This window comes from Carettochelys insculpta, chromosome 20 (assembly GCF_033958435.1).
Source record: "Carettochelys insculpta isolate YL-2023 chromosome 20, ASM3395843v1, whole genome shotgun sequence".
NCBI lineage: Eukaryota > Metazoa > Chordata > Testudines > Carettochelyidae > Carettochelys > Carettochelys insculpta.
In genome coordinates this window covers 26,747,048-26,773,061 of record NC_134156.1, presented here as the reverse complement: position 1 = coordinate 26,773,061, position 26,014 = coordinate 26,747,048, and the positions used below count along the sequence as shown (strand labels likewise).

General features: G+C 44.0%; 1 protein-coding gene across 2 annotated transcripts in view; it reads left to right on the top strand.

The window, feature by feature from the left end:
- The window catches only part of FASN (fatty acid synthase), a 112,740-nt gene that overhangs the window by 8,056 nt on the left and 78,670 nt on the right, over positions 1 to 26,014 (top strand). For both annotated transcript variants that reach the window (XM_075014225.1, XM_075014226.1), the window contains exons 2-3: positions 14,062 to 14,205; positions 15,352 to 15,504. In XM_075014225.1, the coding sequence (XP_074870326.1) occupies positions 14,079 to 14,205; positions 15,352 to 15,504 (280 nt within the window). In that variant the 5' untranslated portion in view covers positions 14,062 to 14,078. The remainder of the gene's footprint in view (positions 1 to 14,061; positions 14,206 to 15,351; positions 15,505 to 26,014) is intronic.

Sequence of the window (26,014 nt, the reverse complement as noted above, 5' to 3'; positions counted from 1 at the left end):
CAGTTTAAATGCTAATAAAATTGACTTTAATAATGCTGCCATCTACACTTGTATAGTTCAACTTTTGCAAATTCAACTTCTTGCGTTAATTTTTGGGGGAAGTCACCATTATGAAAGTCAACCTAGGAGTCCCTTAAAATCAACATGTTGAGCACTGGAGTGTAGACGATTAGTTTATAAAATTGAACTTAGACCCTTAAATTTAACTTCATCTTCTAGTGTAGACCAGGCCTCTGACCTTCTTCTTCTTGGTCTGAGCCATCAATTGACGGATCTCATTTGCTATGACGCCACTGGTGAGAGACTAAACCAATCCTTGATTGGCAGAGCCAATTACAGATATCACACAAAAAAAACACCAACTTCAGGCATTGTGCGTTCTTTTCTGATCCTATGCTTTTTCTGTAGTGCCTGGGTATGCTGACTCTCAAAGCAATTAAGAGCCTGTACAATTGCTGCCAGGATAATCTCTCTTGAACTAGAGCTTCCAGATCACTGGGAAATATGCCACATGACTTCACATTGGCTTTTAAGATATCTTCATACTGCTTATGCTGACCACTGATAGAGTGCTTCCTATGAGCAAGCTGACCATAGAAGATCATCTTAAGTATCTGTGTATCATGCATCCTCATAACATGACCAATCCAGCAAAACTATTTGTTCATAAGCATTGCTTCCATGTCCATGACGCCACTCAGCTTAAGAACCTCCATGTTAGGAATTTTGTCCCACCAATTCACATGGGCGATCTTCCTCACACAATGCATATGGAACCGATTGAGTTTCAAAAAATGGCAACCATATATTGTCCATGACTCCGAGCCATAAAGAGGATATTCAGGACAACTGCTTGATAAACTGCTGTCTTGGTATGGAGTTTAATACCGTGGTCATTCCATAGGCATTTGGTCAGTTTTCCAAAGGCAGCAATGGTTTTGTCTAATCGAGCAAATACATCATGATTCACGTTTATGGTAGAGGACAGTACCCTTCCCAGGTTGCAGAACTTGTCAACAGCCTTAAGGACTGTCGTAGCAGCAGTCATTACTGGCGTACTAGGCTCTTTCCAAACAGGCTATGTTACCTGCACAAATTTCTCATCCCTTCCACACTCAGGGACATACACACCTTTACCCAATCCATAGGGCTCAAGGCGTGACCTTGTTAATTTAAACTCCCACCTTTACCCAATTCCTAGGGCTCAGGGCATAATTCCCTGCGGGTATGCAGGAGCTGTGCCACCAAAAAAGCATTACACAGTAATTCTCTGTTTATTTACAATTACCAAGAAAGCAGAATACATGCTAAGTACACAGTGTCATGCTCACCAATCCTGATAAGGCAGGCAGACTTCCCTTGCTGGGACAGACAAAGTCACTCTCTGGATGCTGGTTGCTGCACCTCCAGGTTTTGGGGGGTGAGTGCTCCTGAGGGTGTTCCTTCTTTCAGCTTTCCTGCTTGATGTTCTGTTCTTTTTCTTCCTGCTTGATGTTCTGTTTTTCCTGCTTTTTCCTTCTTGGACTCCCATTTAAGTAGTGAAACTTGAGTCCTACTTAGCTATACCTTGACCAATTATTTTAGTATAATTTTACTAACCAATCATAACCTATTGTAACAGAATTGCCTAACCAATCATAACCCACCACCTTAACTGATTTACACCTAACCAAATTAATTATACAGGAGCAATTACAAACCAGACAGAGAATATACAGAAAACACTAGAAAAGTGAAGACAATCATCATAGAATGACACGAAGTCCTGTGGCACCTTACAGGCTAATGGATATCTGTTAGTCTGTAAGCTGCCACAGGACTTCTTGTTGTTCTTGAAGCTACAGACTAACATGGCTGTTGTCACCATAGAATGGTGATTCCGCAGTGTCAGCTACTGATAAGTCACTGCTTGCCAGATAAAATGCTGTTAACTAAGTTTTCTTTACCCATCCTGAGATATATTTAACAGTGGCTGGCATTAGGATGTAGTCTTCTTCTTAACAGCCTGATGTGATGCTATTGTACTGAAATGTAGATGAAATGTGAGTATGTGACTTGTAGCTTCACAGTTAATGCCAGCTGCTGTTTAGTCTGGCTGCAGGCAAGCTCTAGGCCTCTCAATATGGCTAGAGAAACCATATTGGTTATACTGTTACAGCTGAGGCATAACTTCTCTCTTCTTAAGGCTCACTGTGGCTGCTTTTACCATGCCACCTCTGACGGGAGGTGGCATGGTAATGTGGCAATTTGAAGCAGGCTAAAGAGGCACTAACATGCATATTCAGCACCTTATTAGCATAACAGCAGTCATGTGAATTTTAAAGTGCAGACTTTGAATTGCAGAGTGACAGTGTTGATGTGGGAAGCTTCGAAATAAGCACCACACTCCAACATTCCTTTACGCCCACTCCTTTTGAAATCAGTAGGGTCGTTTCGAAAGGCCCCTAGGTATATGGGCAGTGAGCATTTCAAAACTAGTAGTTTTGAAATGCACGTGGCCACCATTATGCAAATGAGATGCTGCATATTCATGGCATCACCTCTTCAGCATATTCCGAAGTGCCGCATTACCACAGCCCCTCCAAACGGAGGGGCTAGTGTGGCCACAGCCATAGAGGTCCTGATGTTGCTCTCTACATTTGTCTTTTATCTGTCTGGCTGTAAATATCATATGGGCAGTGCCTCAACTGGCATGAAATCTGCACTGGCTTTCAAGAATAATGCAATTTTTGAACATGGAGTGAAAGCCAGTTGCAAAGGATACAGGCCAGGATCTTACCAGTTATAGAGAGCAGAGTGATACCCTGATGGTCATCACAATGCACATGGTCACCTTTTCACTTGTGTATATGTGTACAATCAGGGCATCTTTGAAGTCATGGGTGACTAGCTTCTTCTTCCAAGTGGTGCTAAATTAATGGGGGTGAGATGGCACATCAGCTGGCCACCAGCAGCTTTCTAAATTTCTGATGGAATTGCATTGCTGGCAGGTGCCTTTCCAGATTTCATGTGTATAACAGCGTTTTGTACCTCATCGGCCGTGTCTACAGTAGCCAAAAACTTCGAAATGGCCATGCAAATGGCCATTTCAAAGTTTACTAATGAAGCGCTGAAATACATATTCAGCACCTTGTTAGGATGTGGGCGGCCGCGGCACTTCAAAATTGACGTGGCTCACCGCTGCATGGCTCGTCCAGACGGGGCTCCTTTTCGAAAGGACCCCATCTACTTTGAAGTCCCCTTATTCCCATCTGCTCATAGGAATAAGGGGACTTTGAAGTAGCCGGGGTCCTTTCGAAAAGGAGCCCCATCTGAATGAGCCGCACGGCAGCGAGCTGTGTCCATTTAGAAGTGCCGCGGCCACCCACATGCTAATGAAGTGCTGAATATGTATTTCAGAGCTTTGTTAGTAAACTTTGAAATGGCCATTTGCATGGCCTTTTCGAAGTTTCTGGCTAGTGTAGACGTAGCCATCGAGTTCATAGTATGTCCAGCTGTAAGTCATTAGCCCACTGAGGAATCTCTTCAAGAACGCTGCTGTCAAAAGTTGAGGTCTGGTTCAATACTTTGTGAAAATGTTCAGCCCTGCAGTCAAGGACTTTAGTACTATATGAGATCAAAGTGAGGCCATGAGCAGAGCACACTGCTGTATAGCCAGCAATGTGCGGTCCATAGACTGCCTTCAGCCTGTCATAGAATGTTTTAAAGTCATGTCTATCAGCTGCATCTTGGAGTTTTAACTGCTCGATATTTCCACCAGTCCTCTTCTCATTTGCCATGATTTGACTTGTGCCTCCTGCTTGGCTCGGATATATGACTAGTGAATCTCTGTCCTTATTGTCAAACCAGTCCTTGTGCCTGCGTTTTTGGAAATGGAGGATCTCGACAGCAATTCCATAGGTTGTTTCTTTGATGTTGATCCAGTCATCCTCAATAGTGGGTGACTGTTCTGGGTCTTCATTGCTGATGAATAAGGAAGCATCAAGACTGCATTGAAATAGCACTTGTGTCTTGGGTATTTCAAGTTTGCCTGCTTCCGACCTTTTTTGTCATACAGCCGAAGGATGATGATTTGGTGGACAGAGGTTCAAGGAGACAACGCTGCATACGATGGAGTGGTCAGACCAAGAGTCAGTGCCACACATTGCATGAGTCAACTTAACATCAGAAAGATATGTTTGTTTTGTGATGAAGTAGTAAATCTTATGCCAATGGTTAGACCAAGAATGCATTCAAGTTGCTTTGTGTTTGTTTGCCTGTTGGAAGAATATGCTTGCAATAGCAAGCTCATGCTGCACACAAGTTTGAAAAATAAGAGTGCCATTTGAGTTCTCACTTCAGTGCCATGATGTCAAAGCACCTTTGATCATGTGGTGTAGTCATCACCAACTCTAGCATTAAAATTGCCGAGTGTATTTGTAGCTTGGATTCTAAAGGTGCTGAAGAGATTCCTGAATTCAGGCTAGTGTAGAAAGCTTCCTTTTCATCATCTGCGACATCACCTCTGACACCCAGTTGACAGTTCAGTCTCAACATGGCTAAAACAGATGTCTTAATGTCCTTTCCCTCCCTTTTCAATCACTTTAGGCAACATCACTATTGGGGCCCGTCCCTTCCATTGCATAACCTGCATGTCCTTTTTGATTCAGACCTGATCATAGGTTCTCATATCCAGACTGTGTTTCCATATCTTGCAGATGGTTTCTATGTAACATCTAAGATATGGCCTTTCCTAGTGCAACATCCCCCCCTCTCTGGCTTGACAAATGTAATATTGCTTTTGCGTATGCATTTGGAATGCTGCTGCAAAGGCAACTTCCTCTGCCTGCTGAATTGACCATGTCTCTTTGCATGTCCAGGGCGCTCTTACTCTGCATCAAACATAACCTGCTTGTCTTCATGTTCAAGGATCATCCTGGCCTGTCCTTCATTCATCATGGAGAAGTCATCTTGTGCCTCCAGTGGGTCAGGGAAGTCAGCCACATTCTACAGTCAATTAAATGTTCAAACAAGCCTCTTTCTGCTTTTTCTCATAGCACCCCACACTCCTGGGAGGAGCTCCCTGACAGTCTTTGCAAAGTTACTTTACTATTCTTCTGAAAAATCTTTTTCTTAGATGCCTATTAAAAAGTGCTGATGTTGATTGGGCTGGTAATGTACTGAGAAGGCTTCCTTTCATAATAACTGATATTGTCCTTTTTTGGTACTTCCTTATCTGTCTGTCTGGCTCTTGTGTTTATACTAAGTTGTCAGCTCTCTGCGACAGGGTCAGTCTTTCTTGTGTGTTGTTATAGTACCTAGCAATGTGGGGTCCTTGTCCTTCAGTAGGGCTCCTAGGCATTGCAGTAGTACAAATGATGATAAAACTGACTTGGCTAGGTTTTGTGAATGGAAATAATGAAAAATCTCTTGAACATAATTCGTTGGTCTGTTATCACTAGCTTTTCTTGTAAATGGCATGATCCAATGCCTTACTGAAGTGGGAATCCCAGTTCTCTCATTACATGATTAGTTAAGTTGTAGTAGTGTTTCCATGGGAAACAGTGGAAATTCCATTGCCCGCGGCATTTTACACTAGTCTGGAAAATTGAAAATGTCCAGTTAGGCGCAATCGTAGTTTCATTGATGACCATAATTTGTTGGGGAAGAGTCAACGTGACTTTTGTGAAGGGAAGTTGTGCGTCCCCAATCTGTTGGAATTTTTTGAAAGGGTCAGTAAGCATGTGGACAAGGGGGATCCTGTAGATATAGTGTACTTAGATTTTCAGAAAGCCTTTGACAAGTTCCCTCGCCAAAGGCTCTTAAGCAAAGTTAACTGTCATGGGAAAAGAGGAAAGGTCCTCTCTTGGATTTGTAACTGGTTAAAAGATCAGAAACAAAGGGTAGGAATAAATGGTCAGTTTTCAGAATGGAGAGAGGTAAATGTACTAGGACCAGTCCTATTCAACATATTTATAAATGATCTGGAAAAAGGGATAAACAGTTAGGTGGAAAAATTTGCAGATGACACAAAACTAATCAAAATATTTAAGTCCCAAGCAGACTGTGAAGAGCTGCAAAAGGATCTTAATAAATTGGGTGACTGGGCAACAAAATGGCAGATGAAATTCTATGTTGATAAATGCAAAGTAATGCACTTTGGAAAATTATAATCTCAACTAAACATATAAAATTATGGGGTCTGACTTAGTTGTTACCACTCAAGAAAGAAATCTTGGACATATTGAGGATAGTTCTCTGAACACATCCACTCAGTGTGCAGTGACAGTAAAAAAGCTAACAAAATGTTGGGAATCATTGACAGAAATAGATAAGACAGAAAATGTCATATTACCTTTATATAAATTCATGGTACATCCACATCTGGAATACTGTGTACAGATGTGTTCACCCCGTCTCAAAAAAAATATATTGGAATTGGAAAAGGCTCAGAAAAAGGCAACAAAAATGATTAAGGGTATGGACTGTCTGCCATATTGGGAGAGATTAATAAGACTGGGACTTTTTAGCTTGAAAAAAAGACTATTAAGAGGGGATATGATAGAGGTATATAAAATCATGACTGGTTTGGAGAAAATAAATAAGGAATTGTTTTTACTCCTTCTCGCAACACAAGAACTAGGGGTCACCAAATGAAATTAATAGGCAGTAAGCTTAAAACAAACAACAGGAAATATTTTTTTCACACAAGGCATAGTTAACCTGTGGAACTCCTTGCTGGAGAATGTTGTGAAGCTCAAGATTATAACAGAGTTTAAAAAAGAACTAGATAAATTCATGGGGGACAGGTCCATCAATGGCTGTTAGCCAGGATGGGCATGGACGATGTCCCTAGCCTCTGTTTGCAAGAGGCTGGAAATGGGCAACAGGGAATTGATCACTTGATGATTACCTGTTGTGCTCATTCCCTCTGAGGCACCTGGCATTGGCAACTGTTGAAAGACAGGATACTGGGCTTGATGGACCTATGGTCTGACCCAGTTCTTATGTTCTCATGCTTGTGGCAGGGCTGGACTTCCCGAAGTAATAAGTCATTTCGATTTCTATGGGTCAGATTTGTGCTTTGGTTACTCAAGACTTGTATTTGTGTAACTCTACTGTCCTCAGTAGATTAATGCCCTATATATCTACTGACCAATGCCAGGATCAGCTACAAAATGGACACACTAAGTACAAGTTTGTCTCCTGTTATTTGGAAAGTAAGCTTCTGTCTGGGCAACAGAATAAAGCCATTGTGGGCAACCTGCATTTTGTTTACCGTGTCCACACAAAGGTTTGTCAGATAATGCTGGTTTCCATCTATGGTTTTTTGGTTCCTCCCCCCCCCCCTTCTGATAATTGCTAGCAGGACACACACATAAAGCAAGGCCATGTGAAGTGAGGTGCATGCTGATTGTACACAACATTGTGAGAACTGTGTGCTCCCTCTGCATCCAGTCAGAGCACCGCTACAGTTCAGTTGGCACATCCCACACATTTAACGTATGCAAGTGCAGTTCACAAAACTATCCTCTCCGAGGAGACCATCTTGGTTACAACAATCTTGTGACCTGCTGACATGGAGAACCACTCATGCAGCCCACTTGGGTTGCCCATTACTGCACTAAAATGCATGGAGAGAAGACAAACCAATTTGAATGAGTTTGTTCAAAAGCACCAATTTTACAAAACCAGTTTGCTTAGACTTGCCAATAGCTTGCAAAGGTGTGAAAAAAAAATCTGAATCAGAGCCTTTTCTGAGCCATATTCATACATCTACCACGTTTTAGGGAAGGAGGTCAAAATGGCAGCAGCAAAAAAAGAATTATTTGCCTTTTTCATAGTGAATTTCTTTTATTTCTGTCTCACTTTAAAATAAGAAAGCATTTCCAGGTGAAATAACAATAGGCAACTGCAAGTGAATAAAAATGACTTTAGCCACGCTAGGCAAGTATTGACACGATAACCATGGAAAAGATGATCAAGAATCAATGCTATTGGATAGAACAGGGGTGTCCAACACGTGGCCTGTGGGCCAGAATCCGGCCTGCGGAGCCTTTTCATCCAGCCCACTGAGCCGGCAGAGGCGTCATTTTTAAAAGGCACCTGGGTGGCTCTGAGCTGCATATGGAAACAAAGGGTAGGCATAAATGGTAAATTTTCCGAATAGAGAGGAGTAACTAGTGGTGTCCCCCAAGGGTCAGTCCTAGGACCAATCATAGAATACAAGGACTGGAAGGGACCTCGAGAGGCTATTGAGTCCTGCCCCAATGGCAGGACCAAGTACTGTCTAAACCATCCCTCATAAACGTCTATCTAACCTGTTCTTAAATATCTCCAGCGATGGAGATTCCACAACCTCCTTTGGCAATTTATTCCACTATTTGACCACCCTGACAGGAACTTTTTCCTAATGTCCAACCTAAACCTCCCTTGCTACAGTTTAAGACCATTGCTTCTTGTTCTATCCTCAGAGGCCAAGAAGAACAAGGTTTCTCCCTCTTCCTTATGACACCCTTTTAGACACCTGAAAACCGCTATCTTGTCTCTCCTCAATGTTCTCTTTTCCAAACTGAACAAGCCCAATTCTTTCAGCCTTTCTTCATAGGTCACATTCTCTAGACCTTTAATCAGTCTTGTCACTCTTTTCTGGACCCTCTCTAATTTCTCCACACCTTTCTTCAACTGCGGTGCCCAGAACTGGACACAGTACTCCAGCTGAGGCCTAACCAGCGCGGAGTAGAGCAGAAGAATGACTTCTCGTGTCTTGTTCACAACACACCTGTTTAATGCATCGCAGAATCATGGTTGCTTTTCTGCAACAGCATCACACTGTTGACTCATATTTAGCTTGTGGTCCACTATAACCCCTAGATCCCTTTCTGCTGTAGTCCTTCCTAGACAGTTTCTCCCCATTCTGTATGTGTGAAACTGATTGTTCCTTCCCAAGTGGAGCACTTTGCATTTGTCTTTATTAAACTTCATCCAGTTTACCTCTGACCATTTCTCCAGTTTATCCAGATCATTTTGAATTATGACTCTATCCTCCAAAGCAGTTGCAACCCCTCCCAGCTTGGTATCATCTGCAAACTTAATAAGCAATCTTCCTCTGCCAATATCTAAATCATTGATGAAGATATTGAACAGAACCGGTCCAAACACAGACCCCTGCAGAACCCCACATGTTATACTTTTCCTGCAGGATTGAGAACCATTAAGAACTACTCTCTGGGTACGGTTATCCAGCCAGTTATGCACCCACCTTATAGTAGCCTCATCTGAAAGGCCTAGTTTTTTATAAGAATATCATGCAAGACCTTATCAAATGCTTTACTGAAGTCTAGGTATACCACATATACCACTTCTCCCCTATCCGCAAGGCTCGTTATCCTATCGAAGAAAGCTATCAGATTAGTTTGATATTATTTGTTCTTTACAAATCCATGCTGGCTGTTCCCTATCACTTTACCACTTTCCAAGTGCTTGCAGATGATTTATTTAATTATCTACTCCATTATCTTTCCTGGCACTGAAGTTAAGCTGACTGGCCTGTAGTTTCCTGGGTTTTTCTTATTCCCCTTTTTATAGATGGGCACTATATTTGCCCTTTTCCAGTCTTCTGGAATCTCTCCTGTCTCCCATGTTTTTCCAAAGATAATAGCTAAAGGCTCAGAGACCTCCTCTATCAGCTGCTTGAGTATTCTAGAATGCATTTCATCAGGCCCTGTTGACTTGCAGACATCTAATTTTCCTAAGTGATTTTTAACTTGTTCTTTTTTTTTTTTTTTAATTTCAACTTCTAACCCTACCCCTTTCCCACTAGCATTCACTATGTTGGGCTTTCCTTCATCAGACTTCTCAGTGCAGACCAAAACAAAGAAGTCATTAAGCATCTCTGTCATTTCCAAGTTCCCTGTTACTGTTTCTCCCTCGTCACTGAGTAATGGCCCTACCCTGTCCCTGATTTTCCTGTTGTTTCTGATATATTTATAAAAAGCCTTCTTGTTTCCCTTTATGCCTGTAGCTAGTTTGAGCTCATTTTGTGCCTTTGCCCTTCTAATCTTGCTCCTGCATTCAAGTGTTGTTTGCCTATAGTCATCCTTTGTAATTTGTCCTTGTTTCCATTTTTTATACTATTCCTTTTTTATTTTGAGATCATGCAAGATCTCCTGGTTAAGCCAAGGTGGTCTTTTGCCATATTTTCTATCTTTCCTATGCAGCAGGATAGCTTGCTTTTGGGCCCTTAATGTCCCTTTGAAAAGCTGCCAACTGTCTTCAGCTGTTTTTCCCCTCAGTTTTGCTTCCTATGGGACCTTACCTACCAGCTCTCTGAGTTTACCAAAATCTGCCCTCCTGAAATCCATTATCTCTATTTTGCTGTTTTTTCCTTCTACCCTTCCTTAGAATTGTGTACTCTATGATTTCATGATCACTTTCACCCAAGCTGCCTTCCACTTTCAAGTTCTCTACTAATTCCTCCCTATTCATTAAAATCAAATCTAGAACAGCTTCCCCCCAGTAGCTTTTTCAACCTTTTGGAATAAAAAATTGTCTCCAGTACAATCCAAGAACTTACTGGATAGTCTGTGCCCTGCTGTATTAGTTTCCCAACATATATCTGGATAGTTGAAGTCCCCCATCACCACCAAATCCGGGGCCCTGCATGACTTTGTTAGTTGTTTTAAAAAAAAAGCTTCATCCACCTCTTCCACCAGGGTAGGCGGCCTGTAGTAGACTCCTAGCAGGACATCACCGTTGTTTTTTACCCCTCTTCGTCTAACCCACAGACTCTCAACACGTCCATCTCCTACATCCATCTCCACCTCAGTCCAAGTGTGTACATTTTTAATATATAAGGCAACACCTCCCCCTTTTCTTCCCTGTCTAGCCTTCCTAAGCAGGCTGTACCCTTCAATACCAACATTCCAATTGTGTGTATTATCCCACCAAGTTTCCGTGATGCCAACAATGTCATAGTTGTATTTAGTTATTAGCACTTCCAGTTCTTCCTGCTTATTACCCATACTTCTTGCATTTGTATAGAGGCATCTAAGATATTGATTTGATCTTGCCTCCCTGTTTTGCCCTGACCCTCTTTTTACTCTGACATCGTTGCCCATGCTGCCTCCCATTTCTGACCCATCTCACAGGTTTCCATGTTCTCCACTTACCTGTGGGCTTTGCTCCCCTGCCCGCGTATAAATCCAGGAATAAATCCTGTTCAATTTATTCATAAATAATCTGGAGAAGGGGGTGAGCAGTGAGGTGGCAAAGTTTGCAGGTGACACTAAACTGTTCAAGACAGTCAAGACAAAGACATACTGTGAAAAACTTCAAAAAGATTTCCTCAATCTGAGTGAGTGGGCAACAAAATGGCGAATGAAATTTAGCGTGCATAAGTGTAAGGTAATGCACATTGTAAAAAATAACCCCAGCTATACTTACAATATGATGGGGGCTAATATAGCTATAACTAATCAGGAAAGAGATCTTGGAGTTATCGTGGATAGTTCCTTGAAAACTTCCATGCAGTGTGCAGGAGCAGTCAAAAAGGCAAATAGGATGTTAGGTGTTATTAAAAAAGGGATAGAAAATAAGACAAGGAGTATCTTACTGCCCCTATATAAATCTATGGTATGCCCACATCTTGAATACTGTGTACAGATGTGGTCTCCTCAGTTAAAAAAGATATCTTGGCGCTGGATAAGGTTCAGAAAAGGGCAACTAAAGTGGTTAGGGGCTTGGAACAGGTCCCGTATGACGAGAAGCTAAAAAGATTGGGACTTTTCAGTTTAGAAAAGAGGAGACTGAGGGGGGACATGATAGAGGTATATAAAATTATGACAGGTGTGGAGAGGGTGAATAAGGAGAACTTATTTACTTGTGCCCATAATACAAGAACTAGAGGACACCAAATGAAATTAATGGGTAGCAGGCTTAAAACTAATAAAAGAAATTTCTTCACTCAGCTCGTGTTTAATCTGTGGAACTTGTTGCCAGAGGAGACTGTGAAGGCTAGGGCTATAACAATTCAAGGAAGAGCTAGATAAATTCATGGAGGTTAGGTCCATAGAAGGCTATTAGCCAAGGGTAGGAATGGTGTCCCTGGCCTCTGATTGTCAGAGGCTAGAGATGGATGGCTTGAGACAAATGACTTGATCATTGTCTTCGGTCCTCCCCCTCTGGGGTACCTGGCACTGGCCACTGTTGGCAGACAGGCTACTGGGGTGGATGGACCTTTGGTCTGACCCAGTATGGCCATTCTTATATTCTTATGTGACTCTTTAAGGAGCCGTTTGTAGCTCCTGCCTTTGCCGCCTGACTTCTCCTCTGGTTCCCAGATAGCACAGCAGAGGCAGGTGCCAGCAGGCTGTGGGTGTCCCTCTGTGAGTGGCTGGAGGGACCTTCTATGCACAGCTAGAAGGATGTCCCTGTGTGTAGCTGCAGGCACCTGTTGCATGGCCTGGGGGTCCCTGCCACACGCAGGTGGCCCTGCATGGCCTGGAGGAGCCACTGACAGAGCCACCACACATTCCTCCTACCAGTGGTGGGGTGCGTATGTGAGTGCTCTTTGCCCATGTGCGCACCCCACCCCTGATGGGAGGAGCATGTGGCGGCTTTGGTGGAGGAGGTGGCAGCTTCACCAGGCCACCACAGCAGTAAGCGCATTAACATTTTTTGCTGGGGGTGTGGGGAGTGAATGATTTTACAGACCCCCGTGGACTTCAGGAACAATAGGGGAGTCTCTTGTTCCTGAAGTCCGTTAAATTGGGGTCTGTAAAATTAAGGGTTTACTCTAATTGAGTCCTGTTGTTTCAATGTGGCAGAGCACTCAGAGCTGCCCCCGCCTTGATGTTCTTGGGGGGAGCTGGAGGGTCAGGGGGAGCCATGCAGAGGAGACAGCCCGACAGCATGCGGAACTCCTGGGTAAATTAATCCTGGGTTTGGGGAGAGCAGTTTGAGGCTTGTTGGATGGGCTAAGCCTGGGGGTGGGCAAGCAGGCAGGGAGGAGGTTTGGGACTGCGAGGGGTCTAAGGTTGGGGGGTGGTTTGAAGCTGGGAGGGGTCTAAGGCTGGGGGTGGCTTGGGCCTGTGGGCAGTTCAAGGCTTGGGGCAGTGAGCATGGTTTGGGGCTATTTTATGTTCAGCCATGTGGCCCCCAATTAAAAAAGGTTGGACACTCCTGGGATAGGATATTCCAAAGTGCCTAAGTAATCTAGGAGTACAAATCCCATTGAGATTCAAAATTTGTTTTTCAATGGCTTTTGTACTTCTAAGTCATTTGGTGTGGTGTTATTTTGGAAAATCCCACTATTGACCTTTTTGAGTACTAGGTGAAGTAAGTAGAGTTTGTAGCCTTCAAGTATTTAACTAGAGTCCCAGTCTATTCCATTAACTTCAAGGAGGACTATTCTTTCTGTCTATTTGAAGTTTGTGGGAGGGAATCCTTTTCTAATTTCATGGTACTACTTTAGATAAGCCCACCCCCTGTTTCTGGATGTGGGTTTTTGAAATCCATGCTGTGTCAAATTTACAGTCTGATTCTCCAGTATGATCTGTGTAGAAATAGTTCGTTGGTGTTCTATGCAAACATAGCACTCAGCCTTCACAGATCACATCCCATTCCAGGTCTTGGACTGTAAGATGCTTGTGGTTGGAATCTGATTTTTGTCAGTTCAAACACCTCAAAGTAAATAACTTTTAAAAAGAGAGGGGGTTATTTTCCTGGTGTTGCTGTTCTGTTTCCTAGTTATAACATAGGAAGCAGAGATCCTCAGAACCCGTTAGTTACTGTTCGGCAGGGAGGGGAGTAATTTTTATTCTTTCTTCTCTTTGAAAATCCTGCTCTTGTTTGTTTGAGAGAAGCAGTGCCCTTTCTTCCCTGCCACTTCATTTTTTTTTTTTGTGCTTGCAGACAGCATATACCATTCCAATGTAGGGAAGGATCTAATTCATACACTATATGTTTGGTTACTGCCTCCTCCTTTTGCCAGCATGTTAAGACAACACAACCTGTTCTTTGCATGAATGTTCACTTGTCTAGTTATCTTGTGGATCTCACTTCTGTAATTTCCTTTTCCAGGGAGGAATTAAGAAGAGATGGAGGACGTGGTTATTGCAGGCATGGCGGGAAAGCTGCCAGAATCAGAGAATATGCAAGAGTTCTGGGAGAATTTACTCAATGGAGTGGACATGGTCACAGAAGATGATCGGAGGTGGAAGCCCGGTGAGCCTTGACATTGTCTGTGCTTGAAGTCTGAGCTTTCCAGATGAGCTTAGGTGTTCACGTAAAAGAGCTTCCATAGACAGAAAAACCCTGCCACAGCATATGAGCTCACTTTTGATATCCTTGAATTTTGTGGCATCTGTGGCCTATCTTTGTAAGGAGCTGATCTATATCCACTCTATTACAGTCTATGTCATAAAGGCTACATCTACACTAGCCCAAATCTTCTAAATGGCCATGCAAATGGCCATTTTGAAGATTACTTATGAGGTGCTGAAATACATAATCAGCGCCTCATTAGCATGTGGCCAGCTGTTGCACTTCGAAATTGCTGCAGCCTTCTGCTGTGCGTCTTGTCCAGACAGGGCTCCTTTTTGAAAGGACCCTTCCGATCTGCTGATAGGAATAAGGGGATTTCGAGGTTGGCAGGGTGCTTTCTAAAAGGAGCCCGGTCTGGACGAGCCATGCGGCAGCAAGCCACAGCAATTTTGAAGTGCTGTGGCCGGTGGCATGCTAATGAAGCACTGAATATGTATTTCAGCGCCTCATTAGTAATCTTCAAAATGGCCATTTTGGAGATTTGGGCTAGCGTAGACATGGCCAAAGTGACAACCAAATAAACTACATGGTGCCAGCTTGCAGAAGATTGTTTTAGCAGTGCAGTTTTAACAGTCATTCACCAGCAATGGTGTCTAGATGTTAACATCAAGCAGCAATTAGACTGTGGGCTCGAAAGTAGTAGGATCACCTCAGTCTTTTGACTTACATCTTTGTTATAATGTTCTTGTCTGACTTGCAGTCGTTTGAATGGATATGCACATGCCAGAGAACTGAAAGCTTGTGATCTACAGCTATGGAAAGTGGCTTCTGTATTGCTAGGTGGGAAGAAGGGTGCTTTCGAAAATGGGGTTTCCTTTTCAAGGAACCCCATCTACAAGGCTAGTTTTCAATTTTTAAGCGGCACTTTCGATGCTCCGGGAGGCCACCATTATGCAAATGAGGTGCTGAATATTCATATCAGCACCTCATTAGCATTTCTGATCCGTGGCATTTACATACCCCTTCTGAAAGGCGGGGGTAGCGTAGATATGGCCCTAGTAAACACATTTTGTGTTGAATCTCTCTTTAAATATTTTTTCTCTTCAGGACTTTATGGGCTGCCCAAGAGAAATGGGAAACTCAAGGACATCAGCAAATTTGATGCCTCTTTTTTTGGGGTTCATCCCAAACAAGCTCACACAATGGACCCTCAGCTACGTTTGCTTTTGGAAGCTTCTTATGAAGCTGTTTTGGATGGAGGTAAGCAGCTGAAATACTGATTATGCAGAACTTGATTTTAGTGCCTCTGAGGTTTTGACATGAGTTTTGCCCTTGTCTAAGTAGAAGTCTCAAACAGAGTTTGAGAGGTCTAAGGCTTTGGCAGTAGAGGAGAGCCCTGACAACTGGTATAAATCGTAGTTTGAAACTAAGTTCTTTTCCCTGGGAGTATGCCTAGGAAATCTCTCTCTGAAATTAGCAGAACTGTCTGTCTGAGGTCCATATAGAGAAGCTTAATACTTCTGTAATGCTTAAACTGCTGTGTTGTCAGCTTGCTAAACTTTCTACATCTGAAAAAGTTTTCCAGTTGAAGGACTACCATTCTATTCTGTTAAAAGGAGAAGTTCAAGTTTCCAGGGCAGTGAAGGTGATAGGGATTGAGGAAGGGAAGGAGGCATTTAATGTGAATCATAGAGTCATATGGCTGGAGGGGACCTCAAGAGGTCATTGAGTCCAGCCCGCTACCCCAAGCAGGATCAACCCCAACTCAGTCATCCCAGCCATGACTATGTCAAGCTGGGACTTAAAAACCTCTAGGGATGGAGATTTACCACCACCTCCCTAGGCAACGCATTCCAGTGCTTCACCCTCCTGGTGAAGTAGTTTTTCCTAATATCCAACCTACTCCTCTCCTTCTGTAACTTCAGACCATTGCCCCTTGTTCTGCTGTCTGTCACCACTGAGAACAGTTTCTCTCCATCCCTTTTAGAACACCCCTTCAGGAAGCTGAAAGCTGCTCTTAAATCACCCCTCAGTCTTCTCTTCTGCAAACTAAATAAGCCCAAATCCCTCAGCCTCTCCTCATAGGTCATGTGCTCCAGCCGTTTAATCATTTTAATTGCCCTCCCCTGAACCTGCTCCAGCATATCCACGCCCTTTCTGTATTGGGAAGCCCAAAACTGAATGCAATACTCCGTATATGGCCTCACCAGTGCAGAAGAGAGAGGAATAACAACCTTTCTAGATCTGCTCAAATGCTCCTCCTAATGCTCCCCAATATACCATTGGCCTTCTTTGCTACAAGGGCACACTTTTTGTTCATATCCAGCCTTTCATCCACTATAATCCCTAGGTCCCTTTCTGCTGTACTGCTGCTTAACCAGTCAGTCACCAGCCTATAACAATGCTTGTGATTCTTCCATCCCAAGTGCAGGACCCTACACTTCTCCTTGTTGAATCTCATCAGATTTCTTTTGGCCCAATCCTCCAGTTTATCCAGGTTCCTCTGGATCCTCTCTCTATCCTCCAACCTATCTACCTCTTCCCCTAGCTCAATGTCATCCTCAAACTTGCTGAGGGTGCAATCCAGTCCCTCCTCCAGCTCATTAATAAAGATGTGGAACAACAACGGCTCCAGAACCGAGTTTTGGGGCACTGCACTTGAAACGGACCACCATCCAGATATTGAGCCATTGACAGCTAAGTGTTGTGCCTGACCGTCAAGCCAGCTTTCTATCCATCTTGTAGTCCATGGATCTAATCCATAGTTCCTTAATTTATGGGCAAGAATGTTGTGGGAGATTGTATCAAAAGCTTTACTGATGTCAAGGTATATCACGTCCACTGATTTTCCCCATGTCCACAGAGTCTGTTACTTCACCATAAAAGCTAATCAGATTGGTCAGGCACTACTTGCCCTTGATGAATCCATGTTGACTACTTTTGATCATTTCCCCTCTTCCAAGTGCTCCAAAATGGATTCCTTGAGGATCCCTTCCATTATTTTCCCAGATGCTGAGGTAAGGCTGACCAATCTATAGTTCCCTGGAGTGTCCTTCTTTCCTTTTTTAAAGATGAGCACTACATTTGCCTTTTTCCAGTCATCTGGGATCTTTCCTGATTTCCTAGAGTCTTTGAAGATAATGGCCAAAGGCTCTGCAATGACATCTGCCAATTCCTTCTGTACCCTTGGGTGCATTAAGTCCAGACTCATGTATATGTGTACATCTAGTTTTTCTAAGTAGCTCTTAACTCCTTCCTTCCCCACCAAAGGCTGCTGTCCACCTTCCCACACTGCATTGTCTAGCACCATGGTGTGGGAGCTGTCCTCGCGTTTGAAGACTGAGGCAAAAAAAAACCATTGAGTACTTCAGCTTTTCTTACATCAGCAGTCACTAGGTTACCTCTCTCATCCAGTAACGGCCACCCACCTTCCCTGATAACCTTATGGTTAACATGCCTGTAGAAATCCTTCCTGTTCCCTTTCTCATCCCTTGCTAGCTGCAGTTCCAGTTGTGCCTTTGCTGTCCTGATTACTACCTGGCATTTTCCAGCTGTATATTTATACTCCTCCTTAGTCATCTGCCCAAGTTTCCACTTCTTGTATGCATTCTTTTTGAGTTTTTAAGCAGACCAGGGATTTCCCGGTTAAGCCAAGCTGGTTGCCTACAATATTTACATTTCTTACTATGCAGCGGGGTTGTTTGTTCCTCTGCCTTCAGCAAGACTTCTTTAAAATATTACCCATTCTCCTGAACTCCTTTCCACTTCATCTTCATTTCCCAGGGTATTCTGCCCATCCGTACCCTCAGGGAGTCAGGTCTGCTCTTTTGAAATCAAGAGTCTGTATATTACTGCTCACCTTTTTTACTTTTGTCAGGATCTTGAAATCTACAATCTCGTAATCACTGTAGGCCAGGTTGCCATCCATGTCTATTTCTTCTACTAGTTCATTCCTGTTTGTGAGCAGCAAGACAAGTTGTGCATGGCCGCTGGTCAGTTCCATCACCACTTGTACCAGGAAGTTATCCCCAACATTTTCCAAAAACTTCCTGGATTGTCTGTGTGGTGCTGTATTGGTTTTTCAACAAACGTCTGGATAATTAAAGTTTCCCATGAAAACCAGGGCCTGTGATTGGGAAGCTTCTCTTAGCTGTGAGAAGAAATCCTCATCTACCTCATCTCCCTGATCTGGTGGTCTATAGCAGACACCAACTAAAACATCACCTCCATTGCTTCCGCCTCTAAGCTTAAACCGAAGACACTCAACTGGCTTTTCTCCCTCCTTATACTGGAGCTCTGAGCAATCAAAGTGCTCCCTCACATAGAGCACAACTCCTCCTCCTTTTCCCCCTGCCTGTCCTTCCTAAATGGTTTTTAACCCTCCATGCTTGTGCTCCAGTTATGCCAGTCATTCCACCAAGTCTCAGTTATTCCAACCACTTCATACTTGTTTGACTGTGCCAGGGCCTCTAGTTCCTCCTGTTTGTTTCCCAGGCTTCTTGCATTTGTTTACAAGCACCTTAGAGAATTGGCTGATTGGCCCACTTTCGCCTCTTCACCCAGGAAACCTACTTTGTTGTACCCTACTCCTTCCCCACTTACCTCAGGACTTGTGTCACCGTCCCCTGATGAACCTAGTTTAAAGCCCTCCTCACTAGGTTTGCAAGTCTGCCTGCAAAGATGCTCTTTCCTCTCTCTGTTAGGTGGATCCCATCTCTTCCCAGTAGTCCTTGTTCCCAAAACAGAATCCTATCATCAAAGAAACTAAATCCTTCTCTGCTATACCACCACACATTTACCTAGGCAATTTGACAATTCCTACCCAGCCCCCTTCCTTCCATAGGAAGGATGGATGAGAACACCACTTGTGTTCCATATTCTTTTATCTTTCTTCCTAGGGTTACATAATCTGCAGTGATCTCATCAAGATTGCTCTTGGCTGTATCATTAGTTCCTACATGGAGAAGTAAGAAGGGGTAATAGTCTACAGGTTTGATGGCTTTTGGCAGAGATTCTGTAACATCCTGGATTCTAGCTCCCAGCAAGCAGCAAACTTGCTGGGATTCTAAATCTGGAAGGCAGATGGATGACTCCATCCCTCTTAGGACGGAGTCCCCAACCACCACCCCCCATCTTCTTCTTTTAGGGGTGCGGTTGCAGAACCTGTATCCCTAGGACTGTGCATCTCATGCCTTAGAAACCATGGGGTCTCCTTCTGACTGGGAAACCCTGTTAAAAGTTCTAGAAGAATAGCAGAATGTACAGTGGTGTGTTGCTGGATATCTGCTCAGTCCAGGGAGAATGTGTAATTGGATTCTACCTCCCATAATTCTTACACAAGACATGAGTTCTCAAAAATTGATGTCATCCTTTGTTCCATCCCTGCCAGTATCTAGAACCTGTAGAGATTTTAATGATAGCTATTCTTTTTGAAAAATCTTTTTCTCTAATCATGAATGGATTTTAGGTTTTTTGAAATGAGACCAAGTGACAAAACTAGAAACAGTCCCTGAGGCACCAGAAACTTTCCGCCTACAGCTCTTACTATTTATTTGTAGTTATACTGTTCCTTAGAGATCCAGTCATAGCAGAGGACCCCATGTGCTTGAATCTATACAAACACAACAAAAAAGTGGTCCCTGACCCAGAGAGCTGATAAGACAACAGATGGATACAGACATTTTACAGAGGAATAATGAGACAATAATGACTGGTCATCATTACAGGCACTCATCTTTACACACCAGCAGCTCAAATCTTGTCAATTTTATGTTGTAGGTTTTGCAAGCAAGAGAATTATAAGGAAAATAAAGAGTTTTGTAGGTGTTTACAAGTGTTTACCTCCTCCTAAGTGTGAATAACAGCATGGGAGAAGGCACAAAGGTGCCTGGTTGAAAGTGTAACAAGTGGGTAATTGAAACTAGTACCATAGATCAAGGAAAAGAAGAGTTGACCTTTCAGTACTGAGTGTGAGAGGCCAGGAAGGGGCCTTGATAGTGACAAACAGGGTCTAGAAACATCATCTCAGTGCTTCCTTAGATCCCTGACATGGCGTGTAGCTGCAGGACCTCCCAGGTACCAGCCAAGCTGTACCCTGCCTCCTACCCAGACCCCTATGAGTACCCTGTCAGGGTCCCACCAGTACCCTGCTCCCTGCCCAGGGTTCTACCAGCATCCTGCCACCTGCCCTGGGTCCCAGCAGCACCCTGCTCCTGTCCCCTACTTCCTGGCCAGACACCTACCCCCAGCTTTCTCCTGTACCCTATTTTCCACCCAAATTCTACACTCCATCCCTATCCCACTCACTGGCAACCCTGTCCTGCACACTGGATCCCTTTCTTTTGGCTCCACCTCAGAGTGTGGAGGGGCCCACGAATTTCACTATCCCTGGAACCTCAGAAGAATTAATCTGACCTGAGGCCTTGAAACTCTGTCCTACCTACCCTCCCCCCTCCACCGGGACTGGAGTGCCAGAGGAAGAAGGTGTCTCAGCTGGGGCCGCATTGTGAGCTTGAGGGAGCTTGGAGTGGTTTTGTTTTTTCGTTTTTGGCATCTCACTTGTGTTGTCCCTGACTTATTTTTTTTGTGGTCAGTGCCCCGACCCAAAACAGGTTCCCCACCCCTCCCATAAATAAAGACAGTGCTGAAATGTTTGCGTTGGACATATTTTATTTAAAACTGAAGGCTGGCCAACAAGCTCCCATCTGGCCACAGTATCATAACACCCCTGCATCCCCACACGCACCTCAATCCTGAGCCTATCGTACACTGGAGCCCCCTGTCTTGAGCCTCTCACATCCCCAGTCTTCTGCCACAACACTACTGCACAATCCAGCCACTGCAGATCTGTGTCCTGAGCCCATCATACTGCCAGACACCCTGCTCTGAGACCCTCATACACTCCAACTTGAAATCCTGCACCCTCACATCCACAAGCCTGTGGTTTGCTCAGCATCCCAACACTGCACCTGACCCCAGCGTTCTCCAGCCTGGAGCCTCCTCCCTGATCCAGCAGCCCCTTCTCCACCTCTTCCTGCACCCAGATTCCCTCCCTGAGCTTGCAACTTTCACCCCTTCCCACCCCTAAGTCCCTCATTCCCACCCCAGAGCCTGTACCTCCAGTCTCAACCCAGTGAGAGTGAGTAAGGGCTGGTGACAGCAAACGAGGGAGGGGAGGGGAACGGAGAGGACGGAGCCTCGAGAAAGGAGTGGGGTCATGGGGCTTACCCTGACATTTAAAAAGTGATTTTGGTTGTAAAAAGATTGGTGACCACAGACATAAAAAAAATTTTAAATTTCAAATTTCATACCACAAAACGTGGATTTTTTTTGTGCTTTGGCATGCAGGGGTATGAATTGAATTTTTCGTTAAAAGGGTGTCGGACGATAGTAGAGAAGAGGTAGGGGGGATGTGAGGGTTTCTCAAAAATCAAAGAAGGGGCATGATGCTGAAAAGTTTGGGAGCTGCTGCTCTAAGAGAATCCTATTGAACATTTTCCCTGGAATAGAGAATAATGGGATGCCCCTCCAGCTCTTGCATTCCTTTAGGTTACATTTCTTTGGAAGCTTGATGAGGTAGCCATGTTTCCAGTCTTGTGGGATCAACTCACTGTCCTAAATTTTCCCCAAAAGATTATACATCATGTTGATTGATGTCTCACTACCAGCTTTGATTGCTTCTGTGGGGATACTGTTTGGACCAGGTGCTTTTCTGCTTTTCAGCTGGGCAGTGGCTTTTCCGATTTCTTCTTTTGTCTGCATGGAGTAGACGCAGGTCTGTGTACTGTTTGCATAGATACGATAGCTGTGTTTGTGGAGGAAGTTACCCAGGCTAAAATATAGAGGGAGAGGAGAATGGGTCCAAAGGCAGAGCTTTGAAGGACCTGCATAAAAAGCTGAACCTCTGAAGGATGTGATTGAAAAAGGACATTATTATGGAAGTTAAGGGAGGTCAAGATTTCAAGAGGTGCGTTGTCAACTGTATCAAAGCAGGCTGACAGATCAAGAAACATGAGGATGAGTAGTGCTTCTGTGACTGGATAAAAAAATCGTTAGAAACTAATGAGTATACAGGATTCCTGGAATGCAGCTTGGGACCATGAGACAGTGGTGCCCCCTTAACTTTCCAGTCTGGGCTGGCTCTCACAATGCTTTGTTAGTGACCAGCAGCAACCCTTCCAGGCACTATCATCACTCATACACGAGACACTTCAGGGAATCTCACTGGTAAAGGTACACTGTAAAACAGGTTTATTGACTAAGACAGATTTTTAAAAGATAAGCAAAAAGTCAGAGCGATTACCAAAAGAAAATATAAGCATACAGTCTAAACTCTGTCTTATTAGACTGAGCAACATCTAGATTTCTTACCCCGCTGGATACTGCAGTTCATCATACATGTTTCACCCTTGAAACCTGAGTCATTTGCCTTTGTTGAAGTCTTCAGTCTTCTGAGTGTCCTTACTATTTGTAGCATAGGTGAGGGGAAGAGAGGGCCAAGGACAGGACCACTCACTTTGTTCTGTTTTACACCCTTAGTCTGTGAGCTAGGCTAATGTCGATGGGCCTTCGTAAATTCCATGTTGAAGCAATACCCCAAGTGTGTCTGCTGTGAGTGATTCATTGTCCAGCTTCTTTCTAAGAATTGAGTTTGTTTAGCATGGAAAAGAGAAGACTGAGAGGGGACATGACATCAGGTCTCAGTATCTAAAATGTTATTACAAGGAGGAGGGAGGAAAATTGTTCTCGTTAACCTCTGATAATAGGACAGGAAGCGGCGGGTATCAATTTAAATTGCAGCAAGGGAGCTACAGGATGGACATTAGGAAAAACTTCCTGTCAGGGTGGTTAAGCACTGAAATAAGTTGCCTGGTGAGGTTGTGGAATCTCTATTGGAGATTTTTAAGGTCAGGTTAGACAAACACCTTTCAGGGATGATCTAGGTCAGGCGTGTCCAACCTGCAGCCCGCGGGCCGCATGCGTCCCTGGACAGCTAGTAATGCGGCCCCACAAGATCGTAAACTTTTAACATTATTATGTGATTTATATACATTAACTATATTATATATTTTATATGCGGCCCAAGACAATTCCTCTTCACTCAGTGTAGCCCAGGCAAGCCAAAAGGACACCCATGGTCTAGGTGGTGCTTGATCCTGCCCTGAGTGCAGTGGGCTGGACTTGATGACTTCTAGACTTTCTACTTCTGTGATTCGATGTTTGTCCAGCAGAGGAGTTACAGTTCAATGCCTGGTGATGCCTGATCAGCACCTACCCAGATGTTGCTTATTTCCCTTGTTATTTCTGGAGATCTAGTGTCTGGCTGCTTCCCACACCTGCAGTGTAGTTTAGTGATAACCATACAACACAGTCTTATATGTATTAATGATGCTCATGTTTAGATGGAAAATGACTTTCACTGGGGCTCTGTAGATAGGGGAGAATCAATGGATGTGATTTATCTTGACTTTAGCAAAGCTTTTGATACGGTCTCCCACACTATTCTTGTCATCAAGTTAAAAGAATGTGGATTGGATAAATGGATGGTAAGATGGATAGAAAGCTGGCTAGAAGGTCGGGCCCAGTGGGTAGTGATCAACGGCACAATGTCAGGATGGCGGTTGGTCTCCAGTGGAGTGCCACAAGGTTGTGTTGTGGGTCCTATTCTGTTCAACATATTTATCAATGACCTGGATGAGGGGCTGGATTGCACCCTCAGCAAGTTTGCAGATGACACTAAGCTGGGGGAGAGGTAGATACGCTGGAGGGTAGGGATAGGATCCAGAGTGACTTAGACAAATTGGAAGACTGGGCTGCAAGAAATCTGATGAGGTTCAGTAAGGACAAGTGCAGAGTCTTGCACTTGGGCTGGAAGAATCCCAAGCATTGTTACGGGCTGGGGTCCGACTGGCTCGGTAGTAGTTCTGCAGAAAAGGACCTGGGAGTTGTAGTGGACGAGCAGCTGGACGTAAGTCAACAGTGTGCCATTGTAGCCAAGAAGGCTAATGGCATCTTAGGTTGCATCAAGAGGAGCATTGCCAGTAGATCCAAAGAAGTGATTGTTCCTCTTTATTTGGCTTTGGTGAGGCTGCATCTGAAGTACTGTGTCCAGTTCTGGGCCCCCAATTGTAGGAAGGATGTGGTTACACTGGAGAGGGTCCAGTGGAGGGAGACCAACATAATTAGGGGGCTGGAGCATATGACTTATGAAGAAAGGCTGAGGGAACTGGGACTGTTTAGTCTGCTGAAGAGAAGACTGAGGGGGGACTTGATAACAGCCTTCAACTTACTGAAGGGAGGTTGCAAAGAGGCTGGAGAGGGGCTGTTCACAGTGGTCACAGATGGCAGAACATGGAACAATGGTCTCAAGTTGCGGTTGGGAAGGTCCAGGTTGAACATTAGGAAAAACTTTTTCACTAGGAGGTTGGTGAAGCATTGGAATGGTCTATAGACCCAGGGAAGTGGTGGAGTCTCCATCCCTGGAGGTGTTTGTCTCGCCTCGACAAAGCCCTGGCTGGGCTGATCTGATGGGTTTGGTCCTGCTTAGGGCAGGGGGCTGCACTGGATGGCCTTTTTAGGTCTCTTCCAGCTGTATTGTTCTACGATTCTATGATAACTGATTTCCTGATACCTCACGTGGCAGGCTTTATATGCAATACCATAGTTGTATATAAATGATGAATATGGGGCATACAGGGTTGTCCCCTGAGGTATAGTGTCACGGTAAGACTGTCAGTTGGATGCTGGGGCAGAAGCCAGATTTGAGAGGACCTAAGATGGAATTAGAGGAAAATAGTCATGGGTCTTGCCCTTAAGATGGGAAAGACTAAAGCATGTTAGTAGTGGGAGGGGTAAGAGCCAGGGGGAAGGTGAGAGCCCAGGGAGGAAAGTAGGAGAGGAGGTGAAAGGAGGCATCAGGGTGCTCTGTGACTGCACCTCATTCTGCAGAATTTCTGGTTCTCTGTTATCAAAATGTTTTATTTCTGTTGTTGAGTCAAGACATGAAGTTTCTGCCCTGTATGTTCTGTGGTTCTTTAGAACACTTGTAGATGTCTTGTAAAATACTGACATTTTTCAGGTCTTGAAGATTTTTATTTTCCTTGCTTGTGATTAGGTGTCCTTCTGTCTTTTAAAAAAAATTGTACTGAAAATCTCTACACACTCTGACCTTTGCTGCTTCATCCTTCAATGGTATACGTTTCCTGCTCTTCTTCTCTTGGACTTAGATTTAACCTTTTTAAAGTATGCCTTTATTGCACAATTAACGGGAGCTTTTCCTTACTTTTAGCCCAGGATCATAACCATTCACACACAGACTTTTTTGCATGGGTTTATGCATGCTTTGAAACTGGTCTGGAAATGTGTTTGCACCCTTGTTTCACTTAAACTGGGTCTCTAACCCATTCACACTGTAATCCAGGTTATAGAACTTGGGTTCCAATAGTCCTCCAATGCCTTGTCTTCATTCCTGGGTCCTACCTGTTCCTGCCTTTCTACGTACTCCCTTCTGCACAGAATTCTTACCAGTTTATAACAAAAAGTCCTGTGGCACATTACAGACTAACAGATATTTTGGAGACAAAGCAGGTCTTTGCCCATGAAAGCTTATGCTCCAAAATATCTGTTAGGTGCCAGAGGACTTTGGTTGTTTTTGAAGATGCAGACCAACTGAGCTACTTCTCTGATACTTGTTACCAGTTATGTACATCTTGTCAGCTTCCAAACAGTACTAGAGCAATACAGAGCGGGCATCTGAGCAACCTGCAGGCTG